At 36.5% G+C, this 21198-nt stretch overlaps 1 protein-coding gene across 6 annotated transcripts in view; it reads left to right on the plus strand.

Moving 5' to 3' along the window:
• Positions 1-21198, plus strand: part of kcnip4a (potassium voltage-gated channel interacting protein 4a) — a 149284-nt gene that overhangs the window by 85458 nt on the left and 42628 nt on the right. The window contains exon 1 of one of the 6 annotated variants that reach the window (XM_041984644.1): positions 3213-3677. The exons of the other annotated variants lie outside the window; for them this stretch is intronic. Within the exon in view, the coding sequence (XP_041840578.1) occupies positions 3620-3677 (58 nt within the window). The 5' untranslated portion in view covers positions 3213-3619. Of the gene's footprint in view, positions 1-3212; positions 3678-21198 lie in introns of those variants that run through there. 6 annotated transcript variants of the gene reach the window in all.

Genomic DNA, 21198 nt, shown 5'->3' on the forward strand with positions numbered 1-21198 from the left:
TGGGTGGCAGAGCATAGTGTTTTTGGCCTTAGTAACAAGATGTTTTCAGGATGTGCTTGAAAATCTTTTTAAAATTCAAACCGTTTCTTTCTGAAATCTCCAAGTAAACGAGATTTGTGAAGTGGCGTGGCGTAAGACGGTGTGCGCGTGTGTGCGTGCACTGGTAGGGCAGGGTGATTTTCCCAAGAGATTGTAGAGAGATTATATCTTCTTATTCACCATAGTGTCTCATTTAATGACAAGTTATTACCGCTCCAACATAATTAGGCTACTGCTTGAGAACCCATGCTCAGCTGATTTGGACTGATGTTATATATTGGGCCACAACTTGAAGGGTTATGCAGAGTAGCTGTGCGTCCATGCTTTCCACTGCGGAGCAAAGATTTACTTCATGTAAATGAGATTTAAATATGCAATTGCAAAAACATCGAACTATGGCATGCACCCATAGTGGTTAGTAGTTTCCTGCATGTGCTACAGTTGATTGGTTCTAAATTGGCTGCAGCTATGGATGTGCAGGGTTTTCTTTCACTTTGTTAGCCTTGGTCTCTTGTCCAGGATGTACCCTACCCCTTATCGTATAATGGCTGGGACAAGCTGCAGCCCCCCATGATGCTGAAAAGTAACAGGAAGTGTTAAAAAAAATGGATGGATATTTACATTTGCATTAGCAGCTAATCTGTTCATTCTTACAACCACATTTTAAAGATGTCCCAGTACCAAACACAATAATCAGATGTCTATAACATTGCTTTGGTGCTGATGTTTTGACATTTTGCCCTTTTGAGCTTAGATTGTCTAAGCCAGTCAGGAGTTGGATAAATCTATCAAGTATAGAGAAATCTGGCTAAATACTGGACATAGATCTTAGACTAATGCTGCTATAGCATTTCTGTGCAGGACTTACACAATTCTTTGCTGTTTATTTGTGGAAACACGTGTGGGGAAAAAAGTGAATTCAAGGAAAACTGACTTTATAAAGATTACCCGTCTGACATGGCGAGGGGGCAGTGGTTGACATTTCCTGTCTGCTGGCAGTGTGTGTGCATGTGGGTGGAACATCGCCCAGATGGAGACAAGAAGAGAGATGACAGTCTGATATCATTAATCGCATTTGCACGACAGCATGTTTCATTTAATAAAGTTCTTTGTATCCATGTTGCTGTCAAGCTTAACAGGGTGCAACAGGTAACGGTTGTTATGCTGTTAATGGACTAGGAGACAAGAGGCTGCAGTATTGCTGAGAGTTAATTCGGGACATATTATTAGATATTATCTTATTAGGACAACATTGTGACCAGAACAATAATAGTAATTTGTTCAAAAATACAAACAGATGATGTACAGTGGTGTCCTGCACCCTAAAGACTGGAGAAAACTAAACTGTCAAATATTTGACAAAATAGAAAATTGACAGCCTTTGCAAATGTTTGCAGATATTTCTTTCTCATCTTTATTATAACAGGATTTGTGTTTTGTATTCAAGGGTGGATTGTCAGCTATGGTTTCTGTAAGATGAAGCATTGTTTACAATGATGCACTGAGTCCTAACTCATATGACAGAGTAAGTTTGGGTTTGCCTGATAAGATACCTCTATCGGTAACTATGTGCCACTATCTAAGGTGATCAGTCCAGCTATTCATGCTGCTGTCCATGTAATTAGGACTAGCAACCAAAATAATTGCAGCGTAACAAAAAAACTACAAGAAAACATCCATAACTAAGTGTTAAAAGTATGTAGTTAACAATTTAATGTCTCGTGAAGAAACAGCTTCCATATTTTCCAAGTAGAGGAAAGCTTATGGCACATAAACCTGAAGGGAGAACAATTAACTTACTTTATTCAGTCTTTTGTACATCTGTCTTAGATTGACATTCTTAAGCTACATTTAAACCTTTTCTGACCTCAGTGAAACAGAAGTTGTCCAACACGGGGCAAATAGCAGAAACAGCCTGCGTGCAGTGTTTGATGGGATCAAATGGTTTGAATTGGTAAGTAAACTCATACAGCTAAAAAGCTGAAATGTGTAAACAGAAAACTATAGCTTACTTAAAGTTAAGAGTATAGTATTGCACTGCAGGTGTCATTTGAAAGTAATTGTCCCTTTTGCTTCTCCTCCTTCTCCTTTAAGAAACCCCGGTTATAAATAAAATATGATGCACATACTTATAAGGACTTCTCGAAGGTTTGCATTCACTACTTTGTGTTAAATAAAGTTTCCAGAGGCTGCCTCAACTCTGGTTGACAGATGCTGTTGGATGTTGTTTCACTGTGACTCTGTGCTGCACCAAGACCTGCTGCTATCAGACAAAGTACCTGCTGCTGACAGGAAGCAGGTTAATGGAGTGGGTGCAAATTGGTGCTTGATTGCAGTGGTTGGTTGTTCCGTTTCTGGATTGGTTTGCCGTCACACAGTTCATGTCTTGAATTGTGCGTGGGTGGCTTTGAGAGCGGAAGTATTTTTGCTTTCTATTTTTCTCTGTTGATGTGCGATATCAGGCTAGCGTGTCTGTGTCATTTCTAACTCAGCCTATAGGAAAGGATAAAAATCGAGAAGATGTGAACCTCAACATAATACTACATGGAAGACCTTAAAGATCTTTCTAAAAATCAGATAAATAAGCAGGATCAGTTCGGAAAGGCAGTTTCCTGTGCGGCTTCATGGAAAATAAATCAGTAGCTGCCACATTAAATCAGTAAGCCATCAGGATTTAATCTTACTTACTTGAAAGTGATTTCATATCATGTCAGCTATTTGCACAACTAACAACATTTACACTGGAAATAAGGACTTAATTGTTTTTTTTTAATAACTTTAAGTATGATTTAACATCATAATGTTTTAATTTAAATTTTCAGCTTGTGATTTTAAAGCATATTTCCACTGCAGTGGGTGAATTGAATGTTGATTTTACCACAGGGGTTCTCATTAATCCGTTTTTTAAAAAAAAGGCTTGTCAGCATAAGCAGGCAGAAAAGAAGCCCACTGGTGACTGCCTGTACATAATTTAAATATTTACACCAGTAGCTCCTCAGCTCCTTACACACTCAATGATTTTGCCTCATGTTCACAGCATGAGATGTGGTTTTAAAAGCAGCTACTAAGGAAAAAAAAATGGTTATCTGCAGCATGAGCTCTCTCGCCTTCTACCAGTTCCCTCCCCTTGAGAGGATAGATCTGTTAAAGAGCGGCAGTACCACTCTCTGCAGCACGTTACTGGCTTTTTCTCCAAGCGCTCAATTAATCTAGATGCTCAACTGGTACAAAGTAGCTTTAGCAGTGCAGAAATCAGCCGACAGGCTCCCACTTCAGAGTGGGAAAACAGGGGGGGGGGCTGCAGAGTGTGCGTGTCAAAATTCAAAACTCAACAGAGGCACGCATGTTTCACTCCCACTCCTATCGCTCGATGTACAGCCCACCTAACTAAGCTGGATACATAAAGGAGAAGTTTGGACCGAAGATTTGATTTTTCATGTAATGCTCCCAGCATCTCTTTGTGTCTTTTAGTTTTCTTCTTTCTCCATTTTCACTCTCAAGCCATCCGAGTGTGGGAGTGAAAGTGTGTGAAATCTAGCAGGACTTCCAGATCACTAAGCGAGAAAGTCTGGAGGGCATCATGGGAGCTTTAATGGTCATCTTTTCTCTTCAGACAAAACAAAGACGCAAGACGACAGGTAGGCATGATGGAAAATGAGAATATAGTTTAATATGATATATTTGCCTGAGATAATCAGCTAAAGTAATAAAAGATGATTGTCTTTATGTTGTATTTCAGCCAGATCATTATATTTTGGGGGGTTTGAGAATCTTTTTACATCATTCTCTGTGTGTATGAAACAGTTAAGCATCCATAAAGTTCTCCATTAATTTTGTTTTCTCCATAATCCCATTTGTATTTCTGTTGCCACATCAGCAGTCTATGAAATTGGCTCAAAATCAGCTGTTTTGGTAAACATTTCAGGCTGAACTCCACAAACTTGCTTGACTTTTTCCATTTGCTTTTCCCAATATTGATTTCACAGTGAGAGCGCACACACACAGCATGCCAGATCAGCTCTGTGCCAGCACTGTCGTACAAGCTTATGTTACATCTCCGTCTCCCTGCAGTAATGTTCCAATCAGCGTCACCATCGCAGCTTGTCATCGTAACAAAATACAAGGAAGCCCACTCTTTATTAAAGAACAATGAAATATTAAGTGGGCAGCCAGCAGACAATAACTGCCATAGGTTATATTTAGTGGCATGGTGGGAGAGAGAGACACTTAAAGTCCAGCAAGTCATATTTCACTCGGGTATTGTTAGATAGTTTGAAAGCAAAATGAATGAGGGACTCTTCGTAACTCTCTTAAGCAATAGATCATAGAGCAGGCAGTTTAGTGCAAGGTAAGCACATTTCATAGAGACCTAGAAAGAAGAACATGGGATACAGATACAGTCTTGCAGTAGGCTTCATGTATACCATTTTCTGTAGTGCTATGGTTAAGTGCAGGCGAGTATCTATGCAGAATAGCTATGGAGCCAACAGCACAGACTAGCCAATACAGATAAACTGATCATGGGAGTGTTTGAACTCCCTTAATGTTGCTAAACATTAAGCTATTAAAAACAAAATTTTGAATCTTGGCTGATGATGCTCGATTTCATCTGCTAAAATCAGTTGTTGCTGACTTCCTAGCAGGAGTGGAACCACTCTGAAACAGAAACTTAGGCCAAGACTGGATACACAGATTTGTGGTCTTGGGTCTTATCTCCCCCTTTTCTTGAGAGTATCTTGCGAGTTTAATGAAGGCTATCAGTTTGTACGGGTAAATAGTGAACTGACAGTCCATCAGAGTGAAGGCAGAAAAGCCAGTTTAAAAACCAGAGTGGATGTGGAGGAATATTTTACTCCAACAGGAGATGAGTCAAAACACCATCTAAAGTCTCTTATGCACTGAGCTGACAACAGGCTGTCAAGCATGTTCGGACCGTCAGGTAACAGCTGTTTCTAGCATTTTCAGTGTGATTTCCCCTTCATCATTATCAGACTCTCTTGGCATTTTTTTTTTATTTCTTTTTTATGCTGGTTTGACTTGTAGACTTGGTATCCAGTGTAATTCTGGTAGTGCTCACTTTGTCTATTCAGAAAACTAACATGTCACAAACAGTCTCTTCTCTTTTGTCACCTTTATTTCTCCATAATAAGCCATGCTTTCACATTGACACATGGCCATGTGGAGGGAAGAAACTTAGAAAAAAACTGATAATTATACCTCAAGTCAAAACACCTCGGTTTGGCATTACAAAAAACCACAAATTTCATGTTGCTATGTTCATGATTCTTCTTCTAATCAAAGCAGTCTTAATGTGTCATACACATTGTACCTTGCCTGTCTGCAGGGACGAGCTGTTTTGAAATTTTACATCCTGGCTGACAGTTGGATGTTACTCAGAATGTGTTAAATGAAAGTGTTATATACTCAAACAGAAACACAAAAGTGCCCACTGTATAATCTAACGAACTTTCCTTCTCAACACAGTCATGTATTGATTTGATGTGCGCATTATGAAAGGAGGATGCAATGAATTTGATATGTAGAAATGAGATTAAAAATATGAGCAGCACACAGCCCTACTGCAAAAGAAAATACATAGTAAATAGGTAAATGAGTCAGCAGATAAATTACTTATAGGCAGCCCACCTGAGGATTAACATTGTGTGGAAAAACACCACAGTGTGACCTCAGCACTCTGGTCTGAATTGTAATAGCTGTGCTGAGATACAACGGCTGTCACATGAAATGTGCATGCATAAGTATGTGTTAAATACAAGCAGCCAATAAAAATAACACATCTAGAAGAGGATGGGGAACAAAATAGGCAAACGCTATTGTTGTGTGCTTAAGTCTGAATTCCCTGAATTATATAGCAGAAGTTTGCATGCATGTTGTGACCTTTGAAAAAGTAGTCATGGGTTTTAAGTAGTTTCTATAAAGGTGGGCATGTTTAAGTAAATTAGTGTCACAATCTGTGGTTGTAAATTGTGAGACTGGCAACATGAAGGAAATCCTAGGCCGTTGTTTTCTGTTGGGCATTGTTTACATGTTGGTAATTTTAACGTATTAAGAATGTAAACTGTAAGCATGAAGATTTTTTGTAATTGTCTAACCATGTGCAGTGTATCCTCATATCTAGACTAAAACATGTACATTAATTCCAACCTTGACTACTTGCTTTTTCCTCCTACCTAGAACCATTTGGGAGTGAGAGCACAGAAAGTAAAGTATCCTGAGTGAGAAGGGCAGTATAATTGCACAGGCTGTGAAAATGCCCATATTTGTACCTTCCGCTTCCTTCTTAGAGTTTTTAGCCAAATTACCTCTACTCAGATGTAAAAGCAGATGTCGTCACATAGGAACTTGTTGACAAATCTTACCTCAAGCTGCATCTTTGTAGGAGACAACAGTAATTGTGCCATTTATTTAATCCTTTATGTAGATTTTTAGTGATTTTCTGTCATCAGATCAGTACAAACACAATTATGTGTTTTGCAGATTCAGGCCATTTTTTTTTTCATTAAATTGGTTAATATTTTCTCAAATCATGTATCATAATGACTCATACCATGCAGGTTTTTTTCATATGAGGAGAAATAACAAAATACTGGCTGTCTGAAAGACTATAGTGCTACTCCACCACCCACTCTAATGCTTTCAATTCATTTTCACAGCTTCATTTATCTACATGACAAGAGATGACGGTGTAATAAGTACCCATTGCAACAGTGACCTTTTTAAACTAATATAGCCCCGCTTTGAATTGCCCACAATGTATGAAATGTTCGGAAGGGAAAAAAAGAAAGATGTACTAGTGTTATTGTGGTGGTATGATGGGTTTGTCCTTCTATCATTTACATGTCTTGCCTGGTTGTGTTGTTGGAAGCTGTTATGAGTACAGTGTGTGTAGGAGTGAGATAGGTACACTCAGCTGTTCAAACACAAAAAATCATGAACTATTGCGTGAGTCAAGCTGCCACACTGGAATGTATTCTTCAGTCAGAAGTAGTTGCCTGATTTTTTAGAAAAACAACACCAACAAGTCCAAACCAAGCTGAGATGCACACAGAGTTTTGTTTACTTGTGCTAATTTTGTGACATTGACGCAAGGGGTGATGGGAATGTCCAGGTTGCTTCTTGTTGCTGGCCCTCTCTCCTTGCAGGCCTTCTGGTGTTTACAGAACTGAGTGGAGACTTTGGCCCACCACAGCGAGAGCAGCTGTCATTTTGGGGGTAGAAACAACACTGATCACCATGTTCCCTCACTGCCTCTTCTGATCACATAAAAAAATTGTCTTTCTTTTTTAAAATGCAAACATTCAGTGTATTAATGTCACTTTTTTAAGCAACTGCTTAGCAAAATAACTACAAAAATTAATTTAAACTTTGTGCGTGAACTCCAGCTCCATTCTTGAAATGGGTTTAATTAAAGTTATCTTTGAATTTTGCTTTTCATTCGCAGTCTCAAAAAGACCTAAAGTGACTGTACTCATAGTCCATGAGTCAAAAGCAATCAATTACTGTAAAACCAACCGTATGCCAAAGGCACTTTGAAATTATCTCATTAATTTGCTTCGAACCCATCTGTCGCATGCAACACTTCTCACAGAACTACTCCTCTAGTTCTGGAGTGTTTGGTGGATGATGCCACAGTGTGACAGATTTGAGAGAACGTTTAGTATGCACATGGCTATGGCTCATCTCACTGCAGGTACAACTCTATTGACAGTCAAAAGTACCAGCCAATGAGATGAGCCCTTTGGAATCCAGTAGATGTCCAGTGGTTATTAATATACAGTACACGGTAAACTGCTGGAGGCTGTGGTGCTGAAGGAAGGTAGTCTAAGAGGCCAACTTCCTTTTTTTTTTTTTCAGCTATAAGGCATACATTAAAACCACATACAGGAAAACTCAGAGACTCCCACTGGGTGGGGGCAACTTAAAATGGAATTGATTTACTTCCTCCAACAGTTGGAAAACATCATTGATTTTATTAAGCCACATGATGTATTAGGGACATCAGACGTCCTCTGGTATGCAAATTCTTTTGGACAAGGAAATGAGGAGGAGTCATCTATGCAGCTTCCAGCTTCATTTTAATTTACTCTTTCTTTTGTTATCAGCAACATGTAATCTCTGACGTTTTTCAAAGTAACTGTATCATTACACTTGGTTTTTCTGTCCTCTAAATTAGCATTTAAATTGAAAAGTGAAGCCACATCAGTTGGCTTTGGGCTTGTTTTGGGTTTCTGCCATGGTATGGCAATCGGTGCAGCAGCTTGTGTAATGAAATTAATCAATCTGTTCCCACAGGGCAGGGCGACCAGTATTAAGAAGGTTCACTTAGAATTGGAGTAATGACTAGTGTCCAGCCCGGAGAAGCTCTGCAGGTAGAGAAAAGGGGGCTAAGCAGCATACAGATAGGAATGCGACTAATACTGGATTGTTGTTGTTCAGATTTCAAAGTAACACCATAAAGGGACACCGATAATTATTATTATCCAAATACAAAGTAATGTACATATTCATAATCCAATGCTAGATATATGGCTAATGTGATTTAGCTAAACATCCCACTATACTAGTAACATTACAAATTTAAGGTGAAGCTGTATTTTGTGGGTTTTAATAAACAGTTGGTTGGTCGATCCACCTTCGAACAGCCTGGAAATGCTACAATAAAAATGTTATATATATATATATATTTTTTTTCCCCATTAAAGGTGTAATTGAGTGAATCCCATGTGAATTTTTGTAGTTAATCTAATTCAACTACATAGAGAAACCAAGACAAAATGCTTTAGGGAGCAAATGCTTAATCATGTTGAATAAATATTTGGGTAAAAGTGATTACTGTATGACAGCTTTATTTTACTTCCACTCCACAGAAAAAAATTGATGTAAATTATCTTAATTAAGTTAAGTATTAGAACATTCATTTCAGCTATAGACTCCATTTATTATTTTAGCATTTATTATATTCACAAAGCAAATATACATGAATCACATTATTCTATCATTATTCAAAGTAAGCCATTTTACTTTTGCCATTAATAGGACTTGGGTGTTTTCCCATAGTTATAGTTTTTGCACAGGCTGCACCAGAAGATACAGCATCTGTAATTAAACTATCTTCATCTCCAGTTAGGTGATATTCCCACCATTCCAGCGTAAGTGAAACAGAATCATGCAGTAAATTTACAACCAACCAATCATGCTTTTATTTATATTGTGCCTTACAGTGCTTAGAGAGAAATAAATACTTGATTTTAAAAAGTCTGAATTTAAAGTTTAAAGAGATCTTTATCATTTACTCTAACAGCTACATCAGTTTTTAAGCCTCATCAGAGAATCATCATCTGAAGATGGGAAAAAAAAGTTGAGCAGCTCCTTAGGATGGAACTTGAGTAATTTCATACCTAAAAGAAAGAAAGAAACAGAGGGATGTGCTTTCTGAGGTGAACTGTATTGACTGCTGATTTCAGTTTTATGAAATAAAAGAAAAAAATAAATAAAAAATAAACTGGCAATTAGGCCAAAAAGCACTCATAATTATGTTGTAATAGCCCTACAGTTTGGCTTATTGTATAATTAATTACTATGTAACATATGTCCCATAACTGTTTATGAGTATTAGTTAAGTAATAGTAATCTAATGTTAAAGTATACATTTTCTTTTTGTTGTTGTTTTTTTTGTTTGTTTTTTCTTTTGTGCATGGGAAAATTGTTGAATGCTTCAGTAAAAATGGTAGATTCTTATTATTTCCACTTGATGGCAGCATATCCAAACAAGTTTCTTGCTGTAAGACAACAGAAAAAAAGCTAATTAATGAATTATGATATTAAATAATAAATTGGTATCAGGTAATTGAATCCCTTATAACATTCAATGCAATAGTCAATAGTAATTGACACTGGCTAAAATAGTCAATAAAATAGTCATGCTGCCAGATACAGGCAGTTATTCTCATCAATAGTTCTGCTTGGTCAGTAGTGCAGAAACTGATTTAAATCCTTCTGAACACAAATAAATCCATTTTAACCAAGCAAAAAGGCAGATTTAGCAAATTATTTAGTAATGTGATCATGTCTCATTGCTAATCTCACTGTTTATTTCAGGCATGTCCCATGTGATACTGCTCTCTACAGAGTAAAGCGACAATGCTCTCTTTCTGAGAAAATCTTTTTGCACCATAAATTTGACTTCAGGCTCATCGTACCACAATCTGTTACGCTGAATTTAACAAGATCCAGATCATGTTAGCTTGAAATTACCCATTTTGTCTGAAGGTTACAGGCCACTGCAGCCTTCTTGTGTAATTTCTCCCAACAAATGGAAGACATCTATTTGTTTTAACGGTGTGTTGAAGCACTGTGCTTCACTCGCAGAAGGGAATTCAATTGTAACTTAATTTAGCATGAGAAAACACTGTCTTCCTTCAGCTGCGTTTATGTTAACAGAATGATGTCCTTTAATTTAAAGCAACCTAAACTCAGGAAGATTAAGATCTTCTTCATGAGGTTGTGCAAAATCAGATAATTAGAATTACTTCTGCATTACGGAAAGGGGTTTGCACTTCATAACTTTCACTGAAACAGCAGGATAACTCATTTTAAGAATATAGAGGAAAAAATAATGTAAAGAAAAGATGTTCTTTAAACTTGTTGTGTAAAATAAATGTGGCTTGTTCTTATATCTGGTTGGACACTGTAGAGTTTTAGCTGAGTGTATTCAAAGGGCTTGGTTGGCCATATCACTTTCTACTACGGCTGCCAGAAATAATGTAAATCCTTCTGTAGCCTCTAATGAAGATGCAAGAGTAGACAAAGGTTGGCTTTTATTCAGTTATTTAAAATTGACCTGGACAATTTAGTTTTTAAGTAAATACTGCTTAAAAAGGAGTTCATTATGTCCTTTGTTGCAGACTTTAATCAGCTATTAATCAATGGATATTTGGTAACCTAAAAGGTGTTTACATCAGTAATGCTGTTAAAAAATCACCCTAGGTCATAATATTAAAGGAACATGAAACCCTTTAGTTTTTGGTTAAAAGTGGCTTTTGGTGACATGTAGGAAACATCGAGCTTGGATATCTATATTGGTTTTTGGACAAATTAACTGTAAAATGTCTGTATATCGGATATTTTGGGCAAAAATCCAATATAGTGCAGCCCTAATTCTCATAGTCATCACAATTCCCAGTGGCTGTGACTCACTACATTAGTTGAATCTGAACTGATAAAGTTCTCATATGATACTTTTATAATTTATTGTTATTATTTCCTGTAGCAGGTGCTGCAGACGTTTCTTGCCACCTACATACTGTTCCCTACTCCATCCAGCACAGAACAATTACCTTCATCACCAATCATACACTGATTGATACAGCACAGTTTGGGCTGATGACTTGCACAAACGTTGATTATTTTCATCACTATTAGCCAAGGGCGTTGATTATACCCTCTGTAAAGTTTTGAAGTGATTGATGAAAAGATGTTGGGAAGTGAAGGAAGTATTTTTTGATATTAGGTCATTTTATCCATTTTTTATAGATTAGGTCATCCGTGTTAATGAAAGTTGCTCTCTCACATCTAAATTTCTATTCAGCGAGACTTCTATCACACACTCTTTTCACCTTTACAACCTCAATTCTCGAGAAGCTTCCTACACAGTTTCATGTCCTGACATGTCACGTGATGACACACACACACACACACACACACACACACACACACACACACACACTCAGAGCTTATAAGCTATCATCATTTCCTGAGCTACCACAAATAAAAGAAAAAAAAAAGAATAAATGAGATGGCCAACAGCATGCACAGCAAAGACGTTACCATGGTAAAACCGGCATCCTAACATTGTTTACTGAGCTGATGACCACCTCCATCCTTCATAGGCTGTTCATTATCTGCTACTACATTATCTCACTTTCTAATAAAGATTGTAGTGGAAAAATTCATTGAGAGGGAGACTTTGCTTTTATTTTTTGGCTAATTTAGCTAATCAAGTTGATAAAAGCCACACACTTCTTTCATCAGGTTTTGACAGCAAGATACCATACAGTTGATATGACTGTATTAAAAACATTTTTACAATATACATTTTGGAAATATCTGTTTAAGAGTTTCCAAGATGTAAGATTTTAAAGAAATGAGGCAAGTATTGTTGAATTAGCAAACTGGATGGAGGGCTATCTGATCATATTAGGATATATATGTAGTGAAATTCTGCCTCTTCTGAGAGAATCAGGAGACAGCAGATGAATTCCTTCCCCCATCTCCAGCAGCAACCTGCTGCTGACTGCTTATAACCTCAAAGGCTTTTCCTCGCCACCGCCTCGTCTTCTATCTGACCTTTCCTCTTCATCTCTCTCTTCAGGTTTTGTGCTTCATCTAAGGTCCCAGTGATGGTGATGTTACACATGTGTGGGTTATTTTTTGAGCTGATATCCTTCTTTTATCATTAACATGCATCAGATTTTGGAAAGAGTGGGAAATACTGGAAATATTTTCCTTAACTTTAGAGAGCTTAAATATGTTAACCAGGCTTTCTAAATATTTGTGCCAATTTATTTCTATGTTTGTAAAAATAGTGGCTTAAGTGTATGTAAAATTATACAAAACACAGGTTTTGTTATTGCAACTTAAAAAATATCTATAATTTGCCAGTACCTCAACACTTCCTTTTTTTTTTTTTTTTTGTTTGTTTTTTATGTCACTTCATTATTTTTATCTAAGTACAGGTGATGTAATGAAGAAAAATAAAAGAGAAAATAAAACTGGACAGGAAGATACTTAAAATAGCATTGAATTTAACAAATAAATAAATTTATTGCAATTACAATTTTAAAATAAGCAGAGATAAATTTGTTAGTTAAGTCTGGAAAATGTTATTTTCTGCACAAAATCTCTAGCTGTATGACTTGAGAAGACTACCTCTAATTTAAGAAAAATAACTTAACAGGGTTGAAGAGGGCAGAAAGCATCTTTGGACAGGATGAAGAATATGTCACTTATCCTGATATTTTCTCAGCACTTAACTCTAAATTGTTCATGTAACTCGTTGTTATAGAAAACAATAATAATAATTAACCATATAGAATAATCATTTTTAAAAAATTACACTGGTAAACCACATGGTGGCAGAAGAAGTATTGACCAGGGACCACTATCATTCAGATTTATCTTCTCTTTTATCCTTCTGCCCATCATCTGTCTTTGTCACCATGATCAGGTTCCTCCCACCTTACCCTTTTCTTTCTCCCCTCACACCCCCTTGTCTTTCATCCTTGCCATTCATTCTCCTCCCTCCTTTCTTTCCCTTCCACTCACTTCTTCTCCCCTCCTTCCCTGCCTGCCTGACTTGTCTGTGACTCTAATCAGAGCCACAGATGCAGGGCTCTTAAGTGGAGTTTAATGGCCTGCTGACAGTGCTACACACTGAGCTGTGTGTCGTCCGCCATGGGCAGCCAGTGACCTGAGAGACATGTTGACTATGAACTTGGAGGGACTGGAAATGATTGCCGTGCTGGTAGTTGTTGTCCTGTTTGTTAAGGTGTTGGAGCAGTTTGGTTTGTTAGAAGCTGACTATGACGGTAAGGAAACTAAACTCTTTATTAGTTTGGGTTGGAGTCACTGTAAGCCACTTGTTGCTGACTGGGATTTTAAAAGCATGAGTGTGGTTTGTTGGAGCAGCTAATTTTCTTTATCTGAAGCATTAAGCTTTAGAGGTTATCATTTGACAGTTTAGTTTCATTATGCTGCAGGAATCCATTTGTGAAAGCCTCTTTTTCCTGTATTTTTCTTATTTAAATATAATTTATTGTCACTCTTTAGTACATTTCCTGTTTGTTTACTTTAAATCATGACATAAACTATAAGTGAGCATTAAAAGCAAGTCTGATTTTGGGTCTTTCATCGGTGGTGTTTTATAGTATTTAATAGTTCATATTTCAGTATGTCATCAAAGTCTAAGCCCACATGCCTTTGATATGTTTTATCTCTGTGAGTCACCTGACTTTGCTGCTAACTGCCTCAGCAGTTCAGATGAGTCATGCGCTGTACATGAAGCCAAATATTACAATTAAACAGCCAGCTTTAATTTTGTGTATATGTGTGTGTGTGTGTGTAATCTATAGTGTTTAGATTGAGTACTCTCTGTAGGACGTTGACAATTCAGCTCCACTTAATGTTGCTTATTAAATAAAAAACAAAAAGAAAAAATTTGATTTTACTCTTTATCCAAATCAGTGAGGCAACAGATGACAAAATATAATTTATAATATAACCTTTCGAACTATAACACAGAAAAGCACCCCAGTTGTATTTTTGTCTCGTTTACTTTGAGTGAAGAGGGTGTAATCTGAATTAAAGTTGTAACATGATTTTCATTTTAAAGAAGAAATGTTGAAGTTTGACTGCACTAACTGAAGAAGATGTATTTGCTTAATATTGAATTTTTTTATGGTCTTCTTGCTCTTTTTAGTATAGCTTAGGGAACAATGGTTGAAGCACTGCACATTAGAGGTTTGTAAAGGAGACATAAACTCGTGTGAATCTCATTTTTATTAGTTCTTTCTCTGGCTTTAAAGACCATCTGTTATTTATAAGCTCTGCTTTCTAAACAAGCTGCCAAGCTGTGTGCCTTATGGCAGCAAAAGCCACACAAATATCCTCCAACCAGTCAGAATAAAAGAAGTTGCTGTTAATATTGCTTTCAACAATTTAAACTTTAGCTTGTATCAATGAAACTCAAGAGGGCTTTATTAAAGGAAGAAAGGAAAATAAAAAGAGTGTGATAAGATAAGACAAAGTTAACATCTTTAACTGACATTTAATGGCTGGACGAGGCTCAGAGAGGAGACAGGATGCAAAACGGATGGCAGAAGGTAGGATCGGGGCTGAATCTTTATCCATGTTCTCTGGGGACAGGCATCTAATAATGCTGGCTATGGCCTTTTTATATGTATGTAGACTGTAAGATGATACCACTGAATCAAATCGGTTTGTGCCCTGTGAAGAGTAACAGAGCCTAAGCATAATGTCAACCTTAAAAGAGCTGACAGCATGAGAAAAGGCTGTCTTGTTAACTAATAAATGTGTTAATATCTACACTAAATTGCTACTCAGCTGTTGCAGTTCCTCCTCTGATTCCAACAAAACCAGATTTGCTGAATTGATTGAATCCAGCAAGTTAGCACGTTAGGCTTCCATCTGAACTATTTAGATTTGTTTTGGTTTATACAAATCAGTGCTTTATGCTGTCATGATCAACATGTCATTTAATGCTACAGTGATATTAGTTAAATATAGACATAGATCATAGTAGCAAAGGTAGCAGGAAGATAATCCTAAACTTCTTACCCTGTAGAAATTTGTCTGTGCTTATCTTTAGTTGCAATACCATGGCATCAGCAGTCAATAGACCTTTCCCACCAAGGAGTGACTGTAAGACTACCATTTTTACCCATGGTCAAAGTTATTCCTACATTTTTTTCACATCGGTCATCTTTTATTTGGGACTGCCAAGAATTGCAGAGCGACGGAATAAAAAACTTGAATAAAGTTGGGAAAAAAAATTGACTTGAATAATTTCCATACTCCTCACAAACAGTCCATATTCTGCAGTGTGCCAGTGACATTGCACTCCTTTTGGCTGAGCAGTGTATGTATTGAATATAATTTTGTTTCCCAGAAATATAAAATAGACCAGTTTTCTTGGCGACTGAGCTGTTTTTTCAATAAATAATTTTTTTTCCACTGCCTGCTGTGCATCAAAGATGAATATAATTTTAAAAAATAGTTGGCAGATTCAGCTTTTAAACAAAATCAGTTCAGTAAATGCATCTGAAAATTGATTTACACTGTAATAAATGTTTATCAAATAACTGAAAGATTGAATCATTAACTAAACGTAAGAATTTCTAGAGATATTGCAATGAGATTGCTGGTCACTTTCTCTTGTTAGGTTTAGGCAAAATTCAAGTGTGCCTAAAAAGAACAGAAATAAGAGAAGTTCTCAACTCGGCAAATGTCCGTCAGCTGTGAGTTGTAGGTTGTGTTAAGCACAAATTATATGTCCATCAAATGTAGTCTCCAACCCCAGTTCTTAAAGGAAAAACTGTAGTCTTTAATTTACCCATTAATTATCAGGAATATGCAAGTTTGAGTCCCGTTTAAATCCCCAAGAGTAAAGATAGCATTTTATTTTTAATGAAGCGGCCTTATTATGCTTCATTGTTCAGTTATAAGAGGAGATATTTTCAAATACTAACCTAGTGTGTCACAACATCAGAAACTCATAGGGATGATTATTACTCAGTGGTATTTTCTGACTTGATGACTTTTGGATAAAAATAAACTGGTAACACAGCCTGATACAAAGGGCTTCTTTCATTCTCTGAGCTTCTCTTTAGTGGTGTGACAGTGAGTGGCAGTGGTGTGCCACCGGTGCACCGGGATGTGACAGCTGACAAGGGTTGCAAATTATCCAGCTAAAGGTGTGGCTTTTATTAACCGTGACTTTGGAAAAATGAGGCAGATAAATGGTCAAAGACACACAGCTGTGTTCATTATCACTTTTACTATTCCCTCTTTGATGTAGCTCATCTTTGTGTGGAACAAGTTTCTGTTGTATTTAGTAAAATACTCTTGATGCCATGTCACCATCTCCTTTGTCCTTCCACTAACTCAAGCCATCTGGATCCTCTCGTGTAGGTTATTCTCTGGTGTGTGTGATTCCTCTGTAAATGCTGTGGTGGCTGAACAAAGCTTAAAATGTACTGAAGTAGACTCTTTAGATTAGAACCCAATTTTTAATGGATTAAGATTGCGATCTGTGAGCAAACTGGCCAATCTCTGTATGAAAACACCAGTTTGCAATGTTATGTTTCGAAAACGTAATGCTCAAAAAGATACTTCACATATCTTACCACTGGACAAACACATTTCATGCAGCTCATGAGCTCATTTATAGAAACTGTTCTGTGATGAGATACTTTGAAGACCAGGCATGCTTCTATCAAATGCATCCCCAGTGATGGATTTAGGTATTGACATAGCAATAACGTTTGAATCCCACTGGTAAGAAGTGATTATAAAGGGTCTGATATCAGGTTAACAGCTCCAGTTAGACAAATGAAAGTAAAAAATAAATATAAATTTATAATATTTTACATTTATCTTTACTTATATTTGTAACTTCATGCTTGTAGCTTGTGTTAAATCACATTGGTGATCCTCTAGGATTGGCAGATAATTTGAAGGTCAAATTTAGGTATACATATAACTGGGTGTGAAAGGATGTTGATAGTGTAATTCTTGAATGTTCATTAGTGCATAATCAGGATGTGATGGACCTCTCTGTAGTTTTAAGTCCAAGTTGACAAGTCAGAGCTATTAGAAATGTTTCAAGTAAGATTCACATTTCTACAGTTAAACATGGTGACGTTTTGATCCTGATTTGGTATGTTTTCCTATATCTGGCCTGGAGTTCTCGTCTTTGTTCCTGCACTCATGAATTTGGAATAGTAACAGAGCCATTATGAGGAAACTAGCAGGCTGTCACTCTACGAAGTTAATCTAGAGAGAAAGTGAGACTTCAGGGCGAAGCACAAAATATTCTCTAAAGCTGATGTTTAAAAATAGCCAAAGTCTTGAAATACTCTACTGAACAGTTGGAACTTAGTTTTGAATATAGGTGCTAGAGACTCTGCAGCAGAGTATCCATTAAAAAGAAAAGAAGACGCCCTTAAAAGGAGGATCTGCATTGACAGCTGATGCTTGTTAATGAATGCATGTATAATTTCCTGACCTAAACTTCAGCAGCTCATCAGCTTATAAATTGATGATAACTTACATCATATGAACATAATATGCAGAAATTAATGCTTATAAAGTAACCACAAGCCTCCTTAAGTTTGTGCAGATATTTCTGCAAATAACTGTCAAGGATACATAAAGCAATCAGATGTTTTATTGTTGTTGGTAACTGCCAGAATTACGAAGCAGAAAATAAATGTTTATGGTGTCTCTGCTTCCTGTTTAACTGTGTATATAAACTTAAAGGACTGAAGCTTTGCTGAACTCTGCAGCCACTCTCAACTATAGATGTACATGACAGTTAGCAGATGTGCCAGCAGAGGGCAGCAAAGCAAACAGTCAGCCACAACCAGCAACATCAGAGGCTTCCCCAGGTTCATCAGCTCAAATCAAATCAGTTTAAAGCAGTCTTGTAAAATTAAATCAGAATAAATATCAGAACTCTGGAAATAATTTCAACCACTTCCATACACAATAGATCCAGTTTGCCACATATATGGTTCAGCTGTCAGGCATTTTAATCTGTAATGCACCATCAAAGAAACAAATTCATAACTATCCTCAGACATAATGCAGAGTCCAGCTCATGAGGAATTAGACCAGAGCTCTAGGTCCCGAACAAGTAAATACGTCTAAACACTTTGCATTTGCATTAGAGTAATATTATTTTTGCTTTTCAAGTTTTAAACTGCAAAGCTAAAAATGTAGTCATTCAAAACAAATTTTGATAAGCATGACTGCAGGAGTAAATAAGGCCTTTTTGTCATTTTTAGAGTGGACATATAGAGTACCAGACAAAAGTTTAGAAATACATTACCTAACCATTACCTTTGATTGGGCAGTGTGTCCAAACTTGTGACGGGTACCGTATTTGTAAAACTAAACTATTTGAGAAGTTTAAATTTTTACTCTGCCTTTATCTTTATGAATATAGAGCATAATGAAAAGTACTGTGTTCTAAAATGTCAGCACTAATAATAAATCATGCTTAAAAGGCAAATGTTGCATTGAATCTGAATGGGTTACACTGAGCCGGGTCAGTATGTATGAACTGGCTCACATGTTTGAAAAGATTACATCACAGGTTAGAGATCTGAACCCTTGCATTATACAGAAGGTATGAGTTGAAAATAATATAATGTTTCAGTGTAGAAATGAGGAGATAACAGGAAAGCTGTTCGAAAGAGCAAGTTAATCAACTTGACAAAATGAATAATGGCAATGCCCCCCCAGGGAATATCATGTCACCAGTCTTCCTTGTTTAATATTTTTACTTAAATTTCTACTCATAGCTTCGGTAATATGCTCTTTATTGCTTTCCTCTTACTTTTAAACACATTATTCAGTGGAAGAGTATTAAAAAATTCTGCAATTTATTATAACATTTGATAGTAGCCAGAAGTCTCAAACAGGTATTAAAGGGATATTGTTGTATTTCATGCTTTCCATTAAAGTAAACACTGCTCACGTTGTTTCTATTAGCTTTGCTTTATCACTAATCACATTAAAGTAGCTCCGGTGACTGACTCACAGGAAACAGACTGACTGATGCTGTAATTTGTTTGTTTCTGCAGGCACATTTGAATAAGAGGCTGAAACAGAGCTGTTAAGCTGTATGTAGAGAAGCAGCCTTGTTGGCTTGTGAAACCTGGGCAGTCGGTGTTGTTGTAACACATTAGTCTGTGGGTCTAAAAAACAGTTTCCACTCTGGGGAAAAAAAAAAAAAGCACGGAGTATGGTGTCGAATTTTATTAGCAATAAAAAAAATTTAGTATATTAAACATTTTCCGGAGGATATTAAGTTTAATTTTTACAGATATTGTCATGCATTTATCATTGGCTGTCTAAGTCAGGGCTTTGCCTCAAGGCAATACTTAAGTATTTGTAGACGCTACCTTTGATGATATAAAACGATGTTTACTCCCAAATTGCAGTTTGTACAAACTATATTAAATCATTGACAATGTGTTTAGACTTTTTCTTCCTCCCTGTCTCTGTATTTGTGCAAATCTTCACATAGGTTTGCTACGTTCCAACATATTTCAATGCCTGCTTGAGTGTCCCACAAAAATATGAAGCTGTTTATTATTGCAAGCTTTTTTTGAATCTCAAACTAATGCTAAACTGCTCCTAAGCATAATGATTGTTATTTCAATCCATCTCTGTTTACTGTGCATTTCCTCTGAATTTCAGGAAATTGTTTGGTAATGAATTAAGCTTCCTCTGCTACAAAGTTTAATACATTTAAAGGGAGCATATTGGAATTATATTACATCTCTTGCACAATATTTATTTTCTGTGTTTTTTTTTCCCCTTTATGGTCATTAAAAGTTGACTTTATTCTACTTTCTGCTTTGCATGTGTTAGCTGATATACATCATAGATCTCTGAACCAAATAACACCAATAAATGATTTCCTTTCATTTAATACTGAAATGGTTAGGAATGTCTCCACACAATTAACTAGAAATGAGGCAGTATTGAATACCAGCGTATTTAATAGTGGGAAATTAATAATACCTCATTCAAAATTGCCCCGGGAGTCCTCTTTGGAATATTAAGTGATCTTTTTTCAGACCAGGATTTTATCATTACTTTTTTTTTTTGTACCACTTATCCTAAGGTAGAAAGTAAATTATTCCTATTTTTTTTCTCCCTTCTTTTCCTTGTTACAGTGTAGATTTAATTTTAGATAAGATCACCAAGAAAGATCAGCATTTGTAAGAAAAAGCTGATTGGTTTTGTTTTCCATGGCATGCTATTGTCCCGTTTCTTCCCCTCTGTCATGGCAGATGTTAGCTGGCAATAAAGGGAGTTGGAATTCTTCCTATAGAAATATGAAAAGTAAGAAAAGACAGAAAAATGACAGAACAATACAGCTGGATGCACCGTGCACTTTTTACTTAATTGTAAAAAAGTTTAGAACAGTTGTATGCATAGGTATATATTCAAAATATATGTATTTAGTGCTTCAAATAGTAGCAGATAAAATTGAAATCCATTAAAACAATCTTAAATTAAAAACAATACAATCTGAAGTATGTTCAAATTATAGGGCAGCATCAGTTTTGCCAAGTCTACTTCTTTCAAGCAACTTTGGTCTTGTTTTTCTATAAATTCGCTTCGAAATATCATCAGTCACAGGTTTTAGATTTTTGGGTTTGTTTTCTTAAGTGTAGTTGCTTATTTGGGCTTGTCCTGCTTCCTTAATAAAGTCCTTCTTTTTCTTTCTCAGCAGTCCACAATAAGGCAATAACCCCTGGCTGCAGATCGGGAAACATAAACGCAGCAATCTTTTTATTCCTTTGTTTCCTTGGTTACCGTGGC

The sequence above is a fragment of the Melanotaenia boesemani genome, chromosome 5 (genome assembly GCF_017639745.1).
Source record: "Melanotaenia boesemani isolate fMelBoe1 chromosome 5, fMelBoe1.pri, whole genome shotgun sequence".
Classification (NCBI taxonomy): domain Eukaryota; kingdom Metazoa; phylum Chordata; class Actinopteri; order Atheriniformes; family Melanotaeniidae; genus Melanotaenia; species Melanotaenia boesemani.